Here is a 16,209-nt window from a genome sequence, read left to right as displayed (position 1 = left end):
TCCATCTCGTACTCCATTGTTAATATTATTTCAAATAAATGTTTGCCACTTATTACTGTCTTGTGTCATTTCTGCTTCTTGTGCCTCTGCACTACTTTCCTGTGACATTTCCGGTTATAGGTTCCTATGCGATTCACATTCCTTTAGATGTTACCTACCTCCCCTAAACATTTGTACCAATATTTTTGAGACACACTGTATATAAAAAATAGATTAAGTCAAACTCTAAATGTCATTATTATTATTATGTGCCCCACTGAATACGCTTATTACAAATCTGTTGAACCGCGTGAGTACTCGCCGCTGCGCAGCCACTAGGCTTGTCTAGTGAAAACTCGTGCAGTTACATTGTGGAGAGCATAGTGTGTGTGTTGAATTCTTATTTAGCTTATTTAATATTAATAACTGGACAGTGCTATACGTTAATTTAATACCCTTTGATTTAAAATGAATACTACAAAAAAGAGTAAAACATCATTTTCATCAAGTGTGGGAACTAGAATTCTTTTTTGTAATGATAAAATAAACATGTTGTTTGATTTTCAATGCTTCCATGTCTATACCTGAAAAAGGAAATTTAGAAAGGCACCTGAATGCACTCCATGATAATACCAATCGGATTTTCTGCCAAATAGTTGACCTTAAAAAAAATAAATTAAAAGAACTTAAATCCAGATTATTCGCATAACAAAATTTCTTCATGACACCTAACTTACAATCTACAACAATAACTGTAACATCATTTAAAGTGTCCTCTTCTTGCAAAAAAATGCAAACTATTTTCTGATAGTCAAATCATCACATTTTTAGAAATAATAGATTCTCTTTTTGAAAATTCTAAGAACAAAAATGAAATTAAGTGCTCTTCAAGATCTACAATTATCTCGAAATACTGTGATGCAACGCATCGAAAAAATGAGTAAATATGTGAGCGAACAATTACATGCTCATATTGTTAATTGTGTGCCCTTTTCTTTACAGCTAGATCAATCTACAGAGTCAGTGATACAGCTCAATTACTCGTTTTTGTTCATATGGTTTTTGATGATTTTTATGGTTTCATTAAAACAAAATTAGAGGTTTTGATATATTTAACACATTAAAAAATTTTATTGAAAAAATTAAATTACCAATATTTAAGCTCGTATCAGTAACAACAGATGGAGCTAAAGCTATGACAGGACATCTTAATGGATTCATTGCATTGTGCCAAAAGGATGATGATTTCCCAGATGTTTTGAGTTACCACAGTACCATCCACCAACAAGTGTTAGCCAGAAAAAGATTAAATGCTAAAAGTGTTATGGACATAGCTTTCAAAATCATGAATTCGATCAGAGAAAACAATCTCTTCAAAGGAGACTTTTCAAAATCCATCTCGATGAAAATGAATAAGATATGATATTACACACACATGTGAGGTGGCTGAGTCGGAGTAAGTTTCTACAGGGATTTCGAAATTTGCTGAATCAAATTAAAAAATTTGTTGATCAAAGGTGTGATGGTTATCAGTAGCTACAAGATACGGAGTGGTTGTGTGATCTGGCTTTTTTGGAAGATTTTACCAGTAAATTAAGTGATCTGAATTTGGAACTGCAAGGGAAAAAAATAAAAATGTGGGTGACATGATTAGTAGTATTTCTGCATATAAATATCAATTTTTGGCAATGGCTAAGGATCTCAAAGAAAAAAAATTCGATCATTTTGCAAATATGCAAGATCATTTGCAAAAATATCCTGTTTTTGAATTTAATAGTGAGAAATATGTTTATGAAATTGAGAAAGTTGTGGAAGATTTTGAAACCAGATTCAGTGATTTTAAAACAATTGAAGACATTTTTCAATATATTTCTTATCCATTTAATGTCGACTTAGATACAAAACAAATTGCAGAAAAAATCGCTCAGATTTTTCGCATGGAGAAAATATTACTTGAAAATGAAATTATTCGTTACAAAACGATACCTTCCTAAAAGCCAGATCATTAGAAAAAGACTTTTGGAAATATGTTTGCCAAGAAAAGTACCCAAATGTAAAAACAATGCAGTGAACTTTTAATTCCTGTTTTTAATTCCACATATCTATGTGACTCGGCCTTTTCGTATTTGAAACAAACAAAGACAAAGAATTGCTCTACTCTTATAGACTTGCATACAGAAGATTCTTTACAGTTGGCCTTATTACAGTATATCCCCGATTTTGAAAGCTTGGCAGATGACATGAAGACACGAACTTCACATAAATTAAAAATTTAAATACGTATGAATTTAAAATAAGCTTTCTGAATTATATTTAATATTAAAATGTATAAACAAAATTTTTTAATATGTGTTGATTAACTTTTTTAACCATGTGCATTGAAATTCTAGAGATGGTAGATTTTGAAGAAAAAAAGTAGATTGCATCACAAATTAAGTTGGCCACCCCTGCTCTATAAGCTTGTTTTCTCACATCATTTGCCACTGTTAATACCAATATCACTTTTTTTTTTTTTTTGCTGACTCTGTCACCGTGGAACACAGGTGAGTAGTTTTTATCGGCACTAAATTCCTAAGAAATATTTTACTAGATGGCCTGCCACCATGGGGCAGGGATGGAAACTGGTGAGGTACATATCCTACATCACACCAGGCTAACAGACCAGTTACTCGACACAAACAACAAAACCCAACACCACTATATTGATCGGTTTGGTTGAGGACTGTCACACGTTCCATATAGGAGTGTGGTTAAAAATGATCTGTTCCTGCTGTAGGAAGGCTTTCCATTTCTACTGGACAATTACCTTTAGTGATGATACATTTGGACTGCCTGAATCTTTTATGAATGAATTCACGATGGGCTTTCTTCTTTATACATAATGAAATTTTATGGAAGTTTGCTCTGTTTCTTGTAAGGGTTATGGTCTTGAATGACATGACTGCTTCCGAATTATGCCACCATTTGTTTTTGAAAACATTTTTAATGGTTTTAGATGCACTGATGAGAGGATATGCGTCAATTTGTTATGAAGTACATTGACCACCTCTTTTAATGCTTCTGAGCAGAGTTCATTCCAGTTATACGCCCTACATTCAGTGAGGATAATGTTTGACTTCACCAGGCGAATTGAACAGTTTTCATTTGCAATGGATCTTCTGCTTTGTTTACTATATCTCAGGCATCTTGGTTCGATTTGATTTCAAACACTGTTCCAATTACAAAAGAATAACAGTGCAATATGTCAAGAGACAGAATAAGCTATTTATTAATTATAGATAAACTGGATTTTTTTTTCCAAGTTTGTAAGAATATTTGTAACATTTAATGATATTACAAAATGTACAGGCTAGTGTAGTTACATCATTTCTGCATGCAGCCAACTAACAAGTAGTTAAAAATTGCCATCATTTAAGTATATCTCATATTGTGAATACCTTCATAACGAGTTAACAGGATATTGCATTATCTCGAATAAGTAATGCTTCTCCTGTGCTGAAGCGTTATTTATTCCATGTATCCAGGATATTCCTTCACAATATCCTGGTAACTCTTTGTGAAGGTATTCACAATATGAGATATACTTAAATGATGGCAATTTTTAACTACTTGTTAGTTTGCTGCATGCAAAAATGATGTAATTACACTAACTTATACTAAACTTAACTACTTTCACAACCTTAGGCTAAATTTGCATTGTGGTGTTACAAAATTAAGCACTGTTATGTCAACTATAAGAATCGCTGCAAAGTGCAGCAAATAATGCTAATTGGATTGGAGCCTGTATACAAGCACAAAAAACTAAATAAATAAAACTACGAAATATGAAAAAGTATTAAAATACTAAACTTTAGCATTAGTAAAGGCATATGATGTGCAAGAAAGCAAGGTTATATAGCATCAGCAAAAAAAGAAAAACCTTCCTATTTCACTCATCCATTCACTCCAAATGTTTAATGTTTGTCTAGTTCTGCTTTGAATTTACTTAAGCTGTTAACTTCCACGACAGATGGAAGTTTGTTCCAGCAATCAACCAACCGCTGGTTAAAGGCAGATTTCTGCAAATCTATTCTACAACTGTCTTTCCTAATTTGAATTTGTGTACCCTCAGGTGATTAATCTGGGCAAGGTGAAGAATCCCATCAGCATTGAGCTTGCTCAAACTATTCAAGGTCTTTATACACCTCAATCAGATCACCTTGCAGGTGCCTAGTCTCCAGATGCTGCAATTTTCAGAACTGAAGCCTTTTTTGGTAAGAGTAACCCTTGGTTCCACTTACACAAAATCATTGCCCTTCTCTGTCCTCATTCCAGCAGTTCTACATCCTTCCTAAAATGAGGCCTTTAGACCTCTATGCAGTACTCAAGGTATGGCCTGACCATTGCCTTATACAAAGGGATAATCACCTTATCCCTGCTAGAAAAATCCCTGTATATCATTGACAAGATACCATGAGCTACTCTTGCAGAGACTGTCTGCACTGCTCAGAAAACTTCATATAAATTTTCTGTTTATACTCCGGCACGACAACCAAGTCAGTAGAGTGTACAATAAATCGTCAATACAAATATTTATCGTATTTAGTAGTCACGGGCTTGAACCCCGGTCCACTCAAGGAACGCGTGTTATGCACTCTCGCTCCTGACCACTGGGCTACGTCAGGCCTAACTGACTACACAGTTACCCCCAATCTGGTGCACTATGGCCATAGTTGCCGATGCACCTAAGAAATCACTAAATCAACCAACCAACCAACCCCCAGGTCTTTTTCATTCTCCATTATGCTGAGTATATTTCCACACAGTAGATATGTTACTTTGGGGTTACTGCTACCCACATGCATTTGTACTTTGCATTTGTCAATGGTAAACTTCAGTTTTCACTTCTCAGCCCATTTGGCTAACTTTTCTAGATCCTGTTACAGTAGCATACTGTCTTTAATGTCATTTACAACCCTGCCAACCTTTGTATCATCTACAAACTTGGACATTAAGCCTGATATACCTTCATCAATATCATTGAAAAATACACAAAAAATGGGCCCACCACCGAACCCTAGGGGACTCCACTAATAACATTAGTCCACAAAGAGCAGTGTACATTAATTACCACTCTGTCTTCTCCCACTCAACCACCCCTTATCCATAGCAATTTTCCATTAATGCCATACTGCTCCAATTTGTACGTTATTCTTCCATGCGCAACAGTATCGAAAGCTTTCCTAAAATCCAAGTATATGATATCAAAATATTAATTATAGATAAACTGGATTTTTTTTCCAAGTTTATAAGACTATTTGAAGCAACTTGACAAGCAAGAGCCTGCACTCACCTGGAAACTGCAGATTCACAGAACCCTGCAGTATGTGATGCAACTGCTGCCTTAAATAACACAAAAGGAAAAAAAAATTAGTGGCAACACAGCAATCACTTCATCACAATGGCATTGGTCATGTAAAAATTCCCCTGCACTTAAATTTCCTGTCACTGGCCTGCTAAATCAGCAAATGACTATAGATGCCACGAGGCAAGTGATTAAATACAGGTTCGACAAAAAACATGTCTATAAATGGGGTTTTCTCAATCACTATAAAACAACATGAATGTTGTTTTATAGTGATTGAGATATAATCTTGCTACCTCTGCTCTGCCAGATAGTGACTAGAGGGAGTCCGAGTAGTGTGTATGCAGGGGACATTGTCGAGGCCAAGTTATGTCAAGGATCTGGGTATATTCATACAGCATGTCCCACCCACTTTTTCTTACTATTCAATACACTATGAATTGTCAAACTAATAGAGCAAGCTTATCTGCGAAAAGATCCAAACCTCCCAAACACTTCCCAATTCATTTCACAAATATACGTGGTATCAGTTCTAATCTCAACGATGTCCATTTCCACTTGCAGTCTGCAGAACCCCATGTGCTTTTTCCTGACAGAATCTCAGTTATCGGTTGATTCAACTACTGCTCATCTCAGATGCCCAAATTATTCGCTGTATGATTCCTTTCGCCTCAAAGGTGGTACTTGTCCATATGTCTGTTCTTCTGAATGAAGCTTTCTTTCAACTGTAGCAGATGGACATGCAACATAATTAAGTGATGTGAAGCATAAAAAGCACCAAAGCAATTAAGTCTATGAGATTTACGTATGTCATGTCTGTAAGAGAGGCCGGCCAAACCAACCATTCTTTGGTAGATTTGTTTAATTGCGGAAAGAAAAACCTGAGTTTTTGGGGAATAAAACCATGCAGTTTTCACGTGAGAGCAAATTGACTTAGCCACATTGTAAGGGTGAATCCTTACATCACTGATGGGATTTGAACCCAGACCTTTTCCACCTAGTATAAGAGCTCAGTGATAACTATTGTGCTGCTCACACAGGTCCTATAAATGAAAGCCCGCACATGATATTAGTTGTACATTACCAAACAATAATAATATTAGCCATATAATGAAAAAACACACTCTTTTAATATTGGTTGATATCTGAGTAATGCCATACTATTTGAATAATGTCAAGGATAATCAGTTATTATTGACATTAGCCAGATTTTGATTTTTATCTGTAACATGTATATGTAAATTTGAAGTCAACAGTGAACTGTGCTTGCTTGTCTCTTTATATGCATAAAATCCATCTGCAGCTATTGATTGTAGCTAAACATGAAGATAGAAACTGATTGTATTACCTCAATGTATTTTATTTCTTTTTGGTAGTTTTTATTTTACTTTTGTTTTTTCTTTTATCTTCATAATCTGTCCAAATATTGGGACAGATTCAGAAATTAAAATAAAATTTTAGCATAGGATAAGGAAATTTACTGAATTCATTCACAATTTATATGTCATGTTGACGAAACAGGTGTTTTTTTTTTTATTTTTGATATCAGATTATGTTAAGATATTCCCAAGCAGTTCTAGTTGTGCCTTCAACAAATAAAATCACACATCAAAGTTATTGACTGGCAAATCATGTTAAAGTGACCATGAGACCATCAATAAAACAGTTTGCCAACAAAGCTGGGAAACAATTAAGTTAAATGTAAAGTCATTATACATGTTGGACATAGCTTCTTTCTGTACATAGCTACCAGCGAACTGTGTTTACTACTTAGTACATTGATCTCATATTGTTACGTGTAAACAAGTTTCCTGTGTATTAGTTTTTTTTTTTTTTTCTTTCTTTTTTTTTTTTTTTTTCAGTTTTATTAAATTTCAAATGAGGTTAGGCAAAGAGAATAAAGATAAAAGAAGAACAGTAAAATACGTATTTGGATATATGCCTGCATTTTACAGGATACAATAGCCGTTACTTTTGGTTTAACTTGCAAAGGTGTATATTCCTCAAAGTAATGTTTTTACACTATTTGTACATATTTTTGAACATATTTTTTTTTTTACTCTACTCAAATTATTACTACTATTAGTAATTGTGGCGATTTACATAATGAGCATGGTCATTCTTGTGTACTTTACCGCACTAAAAATGTCTACACTCCTATAGAGTAAGCATTTCCAATGAAGCATGGCATTTCACAAATTTCTACTAATTAAAAATGATTATGTTAAATGACTACTACCTGGATTTATTTCTACTCTTAGGTTTGAATAAATGTAGCAATTTATGTTGATTGAAGTCCATTTGTGTGATATGTGATTCTAAATATCAGTGGAAATTAATCTGTTTTCTTAGACTTATATTATTAATTTAATATTGATATTATTTTACTAAGGGTTTTTACTAAGTTTAAATATTCATATAAGCATTTTCCCCCCATACAGGTATTTCAAGAAATGGAAAAGATCTGGAAAGAATGCAATCAACTCCTGTGATTATTGCTGCCACACTCACTAAAAGTTTGCCTGTTTGCCACTGTTGCAGAGTTAGTGTTCAGCCGGCATTTTTCTTGCATGCAGTACAACAGTTGTCATGTTCACAGTTTTTTACATCACATGAAAAGAACTCCAGACACAAACTTCCTGTTGTGAACTTTCAATATTTTATAGAGATGGTTACTTTTTTTGCAGCTGTTGTTCACTTCAGAGTTTTTATCATCACACACCTATCATTGGTTGTTGTGACTATGGCATTAGTGTTTAAAGGTGCCAGTAATTCCTTGTCTGTGTGTTCTCTCTCAGGTATGGTTGTCGTGATAGCCAGTTTTACTTTGTTATTATTTTTTTAATGAAAGTTAAATGTCAAACTTTAGTTGTGTAAATGAGTGAGGAAGCTGAATCATTGAAGAAATGGCTTTATGAAGGCCACTAAAGATACTGCTATGTGCCATTGAATAGAATTTGGAGAATGAAAGTAAAGGTAACTAAATTCTTCTGTATATTTATGTTTAAATTAACAGAATTATTTGTATAAGGGAAGAATTCAGTTTAAAAAATAAACTATAAATCTGGTATATTTCCAATAAATATTATAGCTATATATCATGGATGGATAAATTTGTATCAAGATTTGCATATGCAGTAATGAAAACCGTTTGCTTTAAAAACTTGCATATTTATATTATTACTAGATAACACTGGTTATTCATATGTAAATAAATGGGTGTTTTAAAATACGTAGATTTATTTAAATTGAAAACTTATTTTCCCCATTCAGAAATTTTTATCATGCATCAATCTCTACGTATTCTGTGTGGGAAGGTGGGGGGGGAGGTATGATCATTATGCCTACATATACATGCACACCACCTTTGCAAAAATCGGCCTTCTTAAACCTGGAATGTGCAAATAATAAAAAAAAAGTTACATAATTGGATATTTTATTCATTATAACTTTTGCTTCTACTCTTTTCTATATATGTATTTTTCTGCATCTTATCCTTTTTTTTTTCTTTTTTTTATTGTCTAAGTTTTTGACATATACACCCTTTAATATTCTCTTTCACTAATTGTGAATGGGGAACTTGCTAATAGAACTTTGTATTATTTCCACTCCATAAAAATATGGACAAGAATAGTATTTAAGCCATCAGAATCATATAAAATATATCTTGACACGGCATACATAAACTGGCTTTCTAATTGTTTAATTACCATATGTATATAGAAATAGTATACTATAAGAGCCCAGAATGGGTAGGGGATATTCTTTTTAATAACTTTTTCTTGAATGTAGCATCACACCAATTATGTTTCTCTTTATCATAATAAAGCTGTTAAAGTGTTAATTTAGAATGTTTCACTGTAGTAGGTAGGGGTGGGTTTTTTTTTAGTAGGGATTGTATGTTAAAATTAAACAAAACCTAATATTCACATTTGATTTAGCTATTATACATAGCTACAGACTAATTAGAAAGTTGCTTTGAGTAAGTAAAAGCATGGAACATAGGTAAATAATTTTTAAGTTCTCAATACAGTGTTTTTAACACCAGTCTGGAAAATGAAATTGCTGTTTCTCCAAACTTGAAATGTACAACTTAATCAACATAAGCGTTTACCGTGAAGGAAAAAAATTCATAGAAACAGTTGCATTTTACTGCCTATCTCATTTCACTTAACAAATATAGAAATAGGTTTATCATTCCCAATGCACCTTCACAACTTATGTTATGAAGAAAAAAATTGAGAAAGTGACTGTTGTATACTATTTGTACAAATAGTGTGCATGTATCAATGATATTTTAATTTTGTTAGTAAAGAAACTTTTTACGCTTTTATATTCAAAGTTCATTTTTGTATGATTATTAATACTTTTGTTAATCAACATTTTTCTTACCCCTTCCCAAAAAAATAAATAAACAAAACAAAATTGGATTTTTTTTATGTTAGGCATTTTCATATAGTCATAACAAAAATAAAATCTAATCAATTGTACAGGAGATCCCACTTTACACAGTTAATGTATCCTGTGAAGATGCTGTGTTAAGTGAAAACATGTTAATCGAATATAATGACCAATGAAAAATACTCTAATTCATGCAACAAGCTTTCTAAATCTTTGTAAATTTTTTTTAAAATTTACTAAGATTTAGACTTAGTTTTTAGATTTAGTTTCTACTGCCAATATAACTATAAAGGAGAACAAAGATGTTTGAGACAATTCAGTTTATTATGTAGTTCATATACGTAATTTCCTTCCGTAATAAATATTTGTCCAACGTAGCTTGCTTGCATACTCTTTTGTTTCCTTTTCTCTGCATTCATCTCACTATAGCAGCCCAAATCATTGTCTATGTTCCGGCAAACTTGCATGCTGCGATTGAGGTTAGGGTCGGAATCCATAAGTTGTTGTTATAAAATTTCAGCAGTGTGAAACAATTCTTGGAATTCCTGTTTTGGTGCATTTTCGGCCTTGTTGCAGTCATCGTCTTCATACACATGTTTGCTGATCGATATTAAGGTGGTCATTATTGCTCAATTCTTCGGAATGTGAGTCAAATAACTCCCGAACATTCACGGTGTCTACTTCATTAAAACCTAGTTGTTACCCAATGTTCACTATTTCTTCAGCAACAGAAGTTAATTGCCACCTAAAGTCTACGAAATCGTTTGCACAGTGAGGCAGATTTTTCTGCACTGCTCTTGAGTTGCTTGATGTCACTTGATGCCATGGCTCATGAATATTTTCAATCACATTTTTAATGCTATAATTTTTCCAGAACTCCACCAGCGTAATTTAGGCACACTATGGCTTGTTACCTGTAGTGGCTTGAATTGACTGTTCAAACGTTCTTAGGTGCACTGTGGCCATTGATGCCGATGCACCTAATAAATCCCCAAACAAATAAACATCAGAAGTTCTTTTTAGGTAATAGGCCTTAAAAGTTTCAATGATCCCTTGATCCATAAGTAATATAATGTAAAACAACATCACTGTAAAATTGGCATTGTATTCTGTCTTAAAAAATATTACCTTCACATTTTCATATAAGTCACCTACTGCAGTGGGATGGCCTGGGGCATTATGCAAAAGCAACAAAGCTTTAAAACTAAGATTATTTTCTTCACAATGCTTCTTGACTGATGGACAGAAACAAGTGTTTGAACCAGTCTTCAAAAAGAAGGTTATTCACCCATGCTTTCTTATTGGCATGCCAAATGACTGGCAGTACTTGCTGGCTGGGTGCCGTATTTGTTACCCTCTGAGTACCAAATACGGAGGATGCGGAAAGGTCAGGGAATGACCACCGCATATCCCCGGAGCAATATGGCCTTAGTTGCTAATGCTCCTAAAAAACTAAATAACAACCCTCTGAGTACCCTAGGATTTTGAGTGCGGTTTTTCACCATGGGTTTTAGTTTGAAATCTCCTTCAGCATTACCACCCATTAAAATTTTTATTCGATCTTTTGATGATTTATAAACAGGTACAGATTTTTCTTCTTTGGCAAGAAAAGTTTTGGAAGGCATTCATTTCCAGAATAACACTGTTTCGTCTACATTAAAATCTTGCTTGTTGTCATAGCTGCTGTTTAATATAATTTTTATGAAAGACTTCTGAAAATTTCTGTCTGCAAGTGCACTTGCAGACTCAACTTGAATTTTAACATTATGCAATCCAGTTCTTTTTTTTAAGCATTAGCATTAATAGAGGCATATGATGCAAGAAAGCAAGCTTATGTAGCATCAGCCAAAAAAAAAAAAACATTCCCATTTCACCCCTCCGTTCATTCAAAAAACATGTCCATCTAAGCCTTAAATTTATTTAGGCTATCAACTTCCACAACAAGGGATGGAAGTCTGTTCCAGCAATCAACTACCCGCTGGCTAAAGGCAAACTTCGGCACATCTATCCTACAACTTTCCTCAATTTTAATTTATGCCCTCTCAGGCGATTATTCTGAGCAAGAGGAAGAATCCCATCAGCATTAAGCATTCTCAAACCATTCAAGGCTTTCACTTCAATCAGATCACCTCGCAGGTGCCTAGTCTCCACACACTAATTTGCAAAACTTAAGCCTTTCTTCGTAAGAGCAACCCTTTGTTCCATTCACTAATCTTGTTGCCCTTCTCCGCACTTGTTCCAACAGCTCTACTTCCTTCTTTAAATGAGGCCTCCAGACCTGTATACAGTACTCAAGGTGTAGCCTGACCATTGCCTTATACAAGGGGATAATCACCTCCTTATCCCTGCTAGAAAAATTCCTGTATATCATTTACAAGACACCATGAGTTACTCTTGCAGACTGTCTGCACTGTTCAGAAAACTTCATATCTGTCTGCACAATTACCCCCAGGTCCTTTTCACTCTCTACCACTGTCAGTGTAGTACCACACAGTTGATGCATTACTTTGGGATCACTGCTTTCTATATGCAGTACTTTACATTTGTCAATGTTAAACTTCATTTTCCACCTCTCAGCCCATCTGCTCAACCTTTCCAGATCCTGTTGCAGCAGCATACTGTAGTAGTAGTGTCCTTAACAACCCTGCCAACCTTTGTATCGTCTGCAAACATGGACATTAAGCTTGATATATCATCATCAATATCATTTATAAATACAGAAAACAACAATGGACCCAACTCCGAACCCTGAGGGACTCCACTAATAACATTAGTCCACAATGAGCAGTGTCCATTGATTACCACTCGCTGTCTTTTCCCAATCAACCATCCCTTTATACATAGCAGCAATTTGTCTCCAATACCACACTGCTCCAATTTGTGCAGGAGTCTTCCATGTGCAACAGTATCAAAAGCCTTTCTAAGATCCAAATATATAATATCAAAGTTATTCCCTGCATCCAGTTCTTTTGTAACTGCATCATAGTATCCAATCAAATTGGTCAGACAAGACTTTCCCTTAACAAAACCATGCTGTGTCCGAGCTATAACTGAAGTCTTGTCTAGATGATCCTGCATTGCTTCTTTAACCAGTGCCTCCATTACTTTTCCTGGAACAGAAGTTAAACCTCACAGGTCTATAATTACTTGTGTTAGCCTTTGATCCTCCTTTGTGAATTGGGGTAACATTTGCAATCTCCAGTTTACGAGTACCTCCCCTGAGTCCGAAGAAGTTCTCATAATTATGCCTAAGGGTTTGCTTACTTCCTTTGCTGCCTCCTTTAATATAACTGGATAGATCCCATCCACCCCGGGTGCCTTTTTTTATGTTTATCCTCGAGAAATTCTCCTCCACTTTCCTCTCAGTTATTACAAAATCATCTAGCTCACTGCGAGAGTTTACTTCACCTCTGGCATTCCCCTTCCTGAATAACTCCTCATGTGAATGTAGATGCAAAATACTCGTTTAGTTTGTTAGCCACCTGAGCAGGATCATCAACAGTTGAACCATCAATATCCAGTGGACCAATCTGATTCATCCCTTTCCTTCTAGAATTTAAATAGGTAAAGAACTCTTTTCTGTTTTTCTTTGCATCCTTTGCCAAGGATTTGTCATAATCTGCCTTTGCCTGCCTAATCTCCTTTGTGACTTGGTTACAGACCAGCTTATATCTATCATAGGCTTCCATGTCACCCATTAATTTATATGTATCCCATGCATTTTTCTTCTCTGCTATATGTCTCATTAGTTCATCTGACATCCATTTAGGCCTAAACCTTGAACAATATTTCTTAGTTGGTATGCAAAGCCTAGTAGCGTCCAAGATAAATTCTTCGAATGCTTCCCATTTTGAATTTGCTGTTGGTAACATCATCAGTTGGTCCCACTGTATAGAATTTAAATACTGTCTCAGACCATCGTAGTCGCCCTTATGAAAGCAAAAACCCTTCCCTTTACCCCTGATGGTAGTTATCTCTTTGAGTAAATCCCACTTCAGCACACTGTGATCACTGCCACCTAGTGGTTCCTTTATCTGCAGATTCTTAATGCATGAAGAATCACTACTGATAATCAGATCAAGAGTATTACTCCCTCTAGTTGCCTAATGAACATGCTGATATAGGAAACAATCATCCAATAAATCCACAAAAGCCTTGCTGGTGTGTGAGTGACCAACCCACAAATTCCAGTCAATATCTGGGAAATTAAAATTCACCATTATAAGACTCTCTGATTTACTGGCCCACTCTATTTCCTTGTACAGTTTCTTATTATACTCATCAGAGTCATTAGGCCTATAGCTCACTCCTACTCTCAATTTTGATCTCCTCAGTGCTTACATCACACCAAACTGACTTTGCACTGCCCAGCAATGTCAACTGGCTTCACTTCCTTGGATTTTTTGTGTTTCTTAACTAATAGCATAACCCTCCTCCCTTCCTATCCTTTCTGCACACATTGTACTCCCCAAATTCCAGTTCTGCCTTCCTTATATCTGTGTGACACCATGTCTCTGATATCCCAATAATATCTGCCTTTGATGTTTTGAGCAATACCTCAAATTCATCAAATTTATTTACCTAACTCCTAGCATTGGTGTACATACAAGTATTGCATGCACCTGTTCCTATTCCTAGCTACCCTAACACAACCGATGTGTTTACTTGTACTGCAATGACTCCCAGCAGTCTCTAAAGTACCTTGCATCTTGTTTTCTAGGCGGCTGCTGCTCATTGCTATAGAAGCAGTGTAAGAGTCACGTTCACCTCTGCCAGTGGCTACTGTTAATGTATTAGTCTGTGTATCCCCCCCAATCTAGCAGTTTTTCGACCCACCTAACACTGCCTCGAAGCATCAGCAAATATTCTTGCAACTTTTCTATTTAAGTGTATCCCGTCCCTGTAGAAGCAGTCTCTCCTGTTAACAAGTACAGACCAGGCTGAAAAAAATTCTACCCCTTGAGCCTTGCACAATCTTTCCAGGGCCAAATTGATCAACAAGGCTCTCATCATATACTCCCTCCTGTCGTGTCTGGGCAGAATTGCAGACATTTTCAAATTCAGCCCTAATTCATGGCTTTTTTTCAACAGTGACCTCTACTTAAGTAATTCCGCCAGTCTCCTACTCTTTTTAAAACAATCAAACCAGCCTGAACTACCAACAAAACCTTTCTCACCTTCTGATTTATTGTCTTCTCTCAACATGGAAAATAGACTTAAAGCTTTCATTTTAATAACATAATTGCTAAGTGGGATTGTTTTTGATTGCAGTCTTCTATCCAAATTGGCAAGAGTTGCTCCATTTCAATCATTTTATCATTTCGATTTCTAGTGGACTCCATAGCCATTGAAGGTGATACCAATTTACCTTTGTTCTTATATTCATTAGCTTGTTTCAAAATTGTTTGCACTGTTGATCATTCTAAAAGTGTGGCCAATTTTTCCCTTCTTATCACCACTTTGGAATCTTTTAATTATTTCAATTTTTTGTTCTCAAGTTAAAACCTTTCGCTTCTTTTTAGTACAGGCACTCTATTTTCTATTTCTTTTTTCTTTTTATCCATAGCTAAGGGTTATGAATAATTAATTTTTAATATAAAAATGCTTGCAATAATAATACAGAACAGAATTAACATATGATATACAGGGGTGGCTCACTAAGCAGTGGTGGATCAACACTTACAGAAGGCAGCGTTCAATCGTTCTGTTGCCATGGAAGCTAGCGCGAGGTGGCATATGAAGTTTGCATGTATAATTTGAATAAAACTACTAATTTGAAAAATGTAATTGGAATCATGTAAAGTGGCGTCCCCTGTATATCTAAATAGGTGCTTAAAAGTATATAATTGATACTGATCATAATGCACGTTGGTTTTGAGTTGTACTTTTTCTTTATATAACTGTTTTTTTTTTATATAGTTTAAACATTATTGATTCTGCAAAAGTGAATTTTTGTTTAATGAATCAAGTATTTTACAAGTTAGTGCAAATGCATCAGACCTGCTCGCAGCCAACTACTAAATAGTTATAAGATTGGCATCATTGTGTATATATATCATATTGTGAATACCTTCACGAGTTGCCATTATATTGCACTACCTCGAATAAGTAACGCTTTACCAAAGGAGAAGACTATTGTTACTTATTCTCAGCAGATGCCATCACCCAGACGGCACCGTTCTGGAGCTGTTTGCTCCTCTTTGGTGGGTGGGCAGGCACCCTGGTGTTGCAAGGATGGCAAGGCAGTTGCAAAATTTGAATTACTACACACTATCAGGCATCTCTCATATTGTGGGGTTATATTTTGCAACTGCCTTGCCATCATTGCAACACCAGGGTGCCTGCCCACCCACCAAAGAGGAGCTAACAGCTCCGAAACGGTGCCAGCACGTCTGGGTGGTGGCATCTGCTGAGAATAACAATAGTCTTCTCCTTTCGTGAAGAGTTACTTATTCAATGTAGTGCAATATCATGGCAACTCGTTG

At 35.3% G+C, this 16,209-nt stretch overlaps 1 protein-coding gene across 1 annotated transcript in view; it reads left to right on the top strand.

Moving 5' to 3' along the window:
* The window catches only part of LOC150077444 (glutamine and serine-rich protein 1-like), a 166,718-nt gene extending 158,890 nt beyond the window's left edge, over positions 1-7,828 (top strand). The window contains exon 9 of the mRNA XM_090385906.1: positions 7,765-7,828. Within this exon, the coding sequence (XP_090242032.1) occupies positions 7,765-7,815 (51 nt within the window). The 3' untranslated portion in view covers positions 7,816-7,828. The remainder of the gene's footprint in view (positions 1-7,764) is intronic.
* Positions 7,829-16,209: the final 8,381 nt, after the last annotated feature.

The sequence above is a fragment of the Mastigoproctus giganteus genome, chromosome 12 (assembly GCF_048544385.1).
Source record: "Mastigoproctus giganteus isolate SK-2022 chromosome 12, ASM4854438v1, whole genome shotgun sequence".
In the NCBI taxonomy this organism is placed as follows: domain Eukaryota; kingdom Metazoa; phylum Arthropoda; class Arachnida; order Uropygi; family Thelyphonidae; genus Mastigoproctus; species Mastigoproctus giganteus.
Note: the sequence above shows the minus strand (reverse complement) of the source record. Positions and strands in the feature narration are given on the sequence as shown.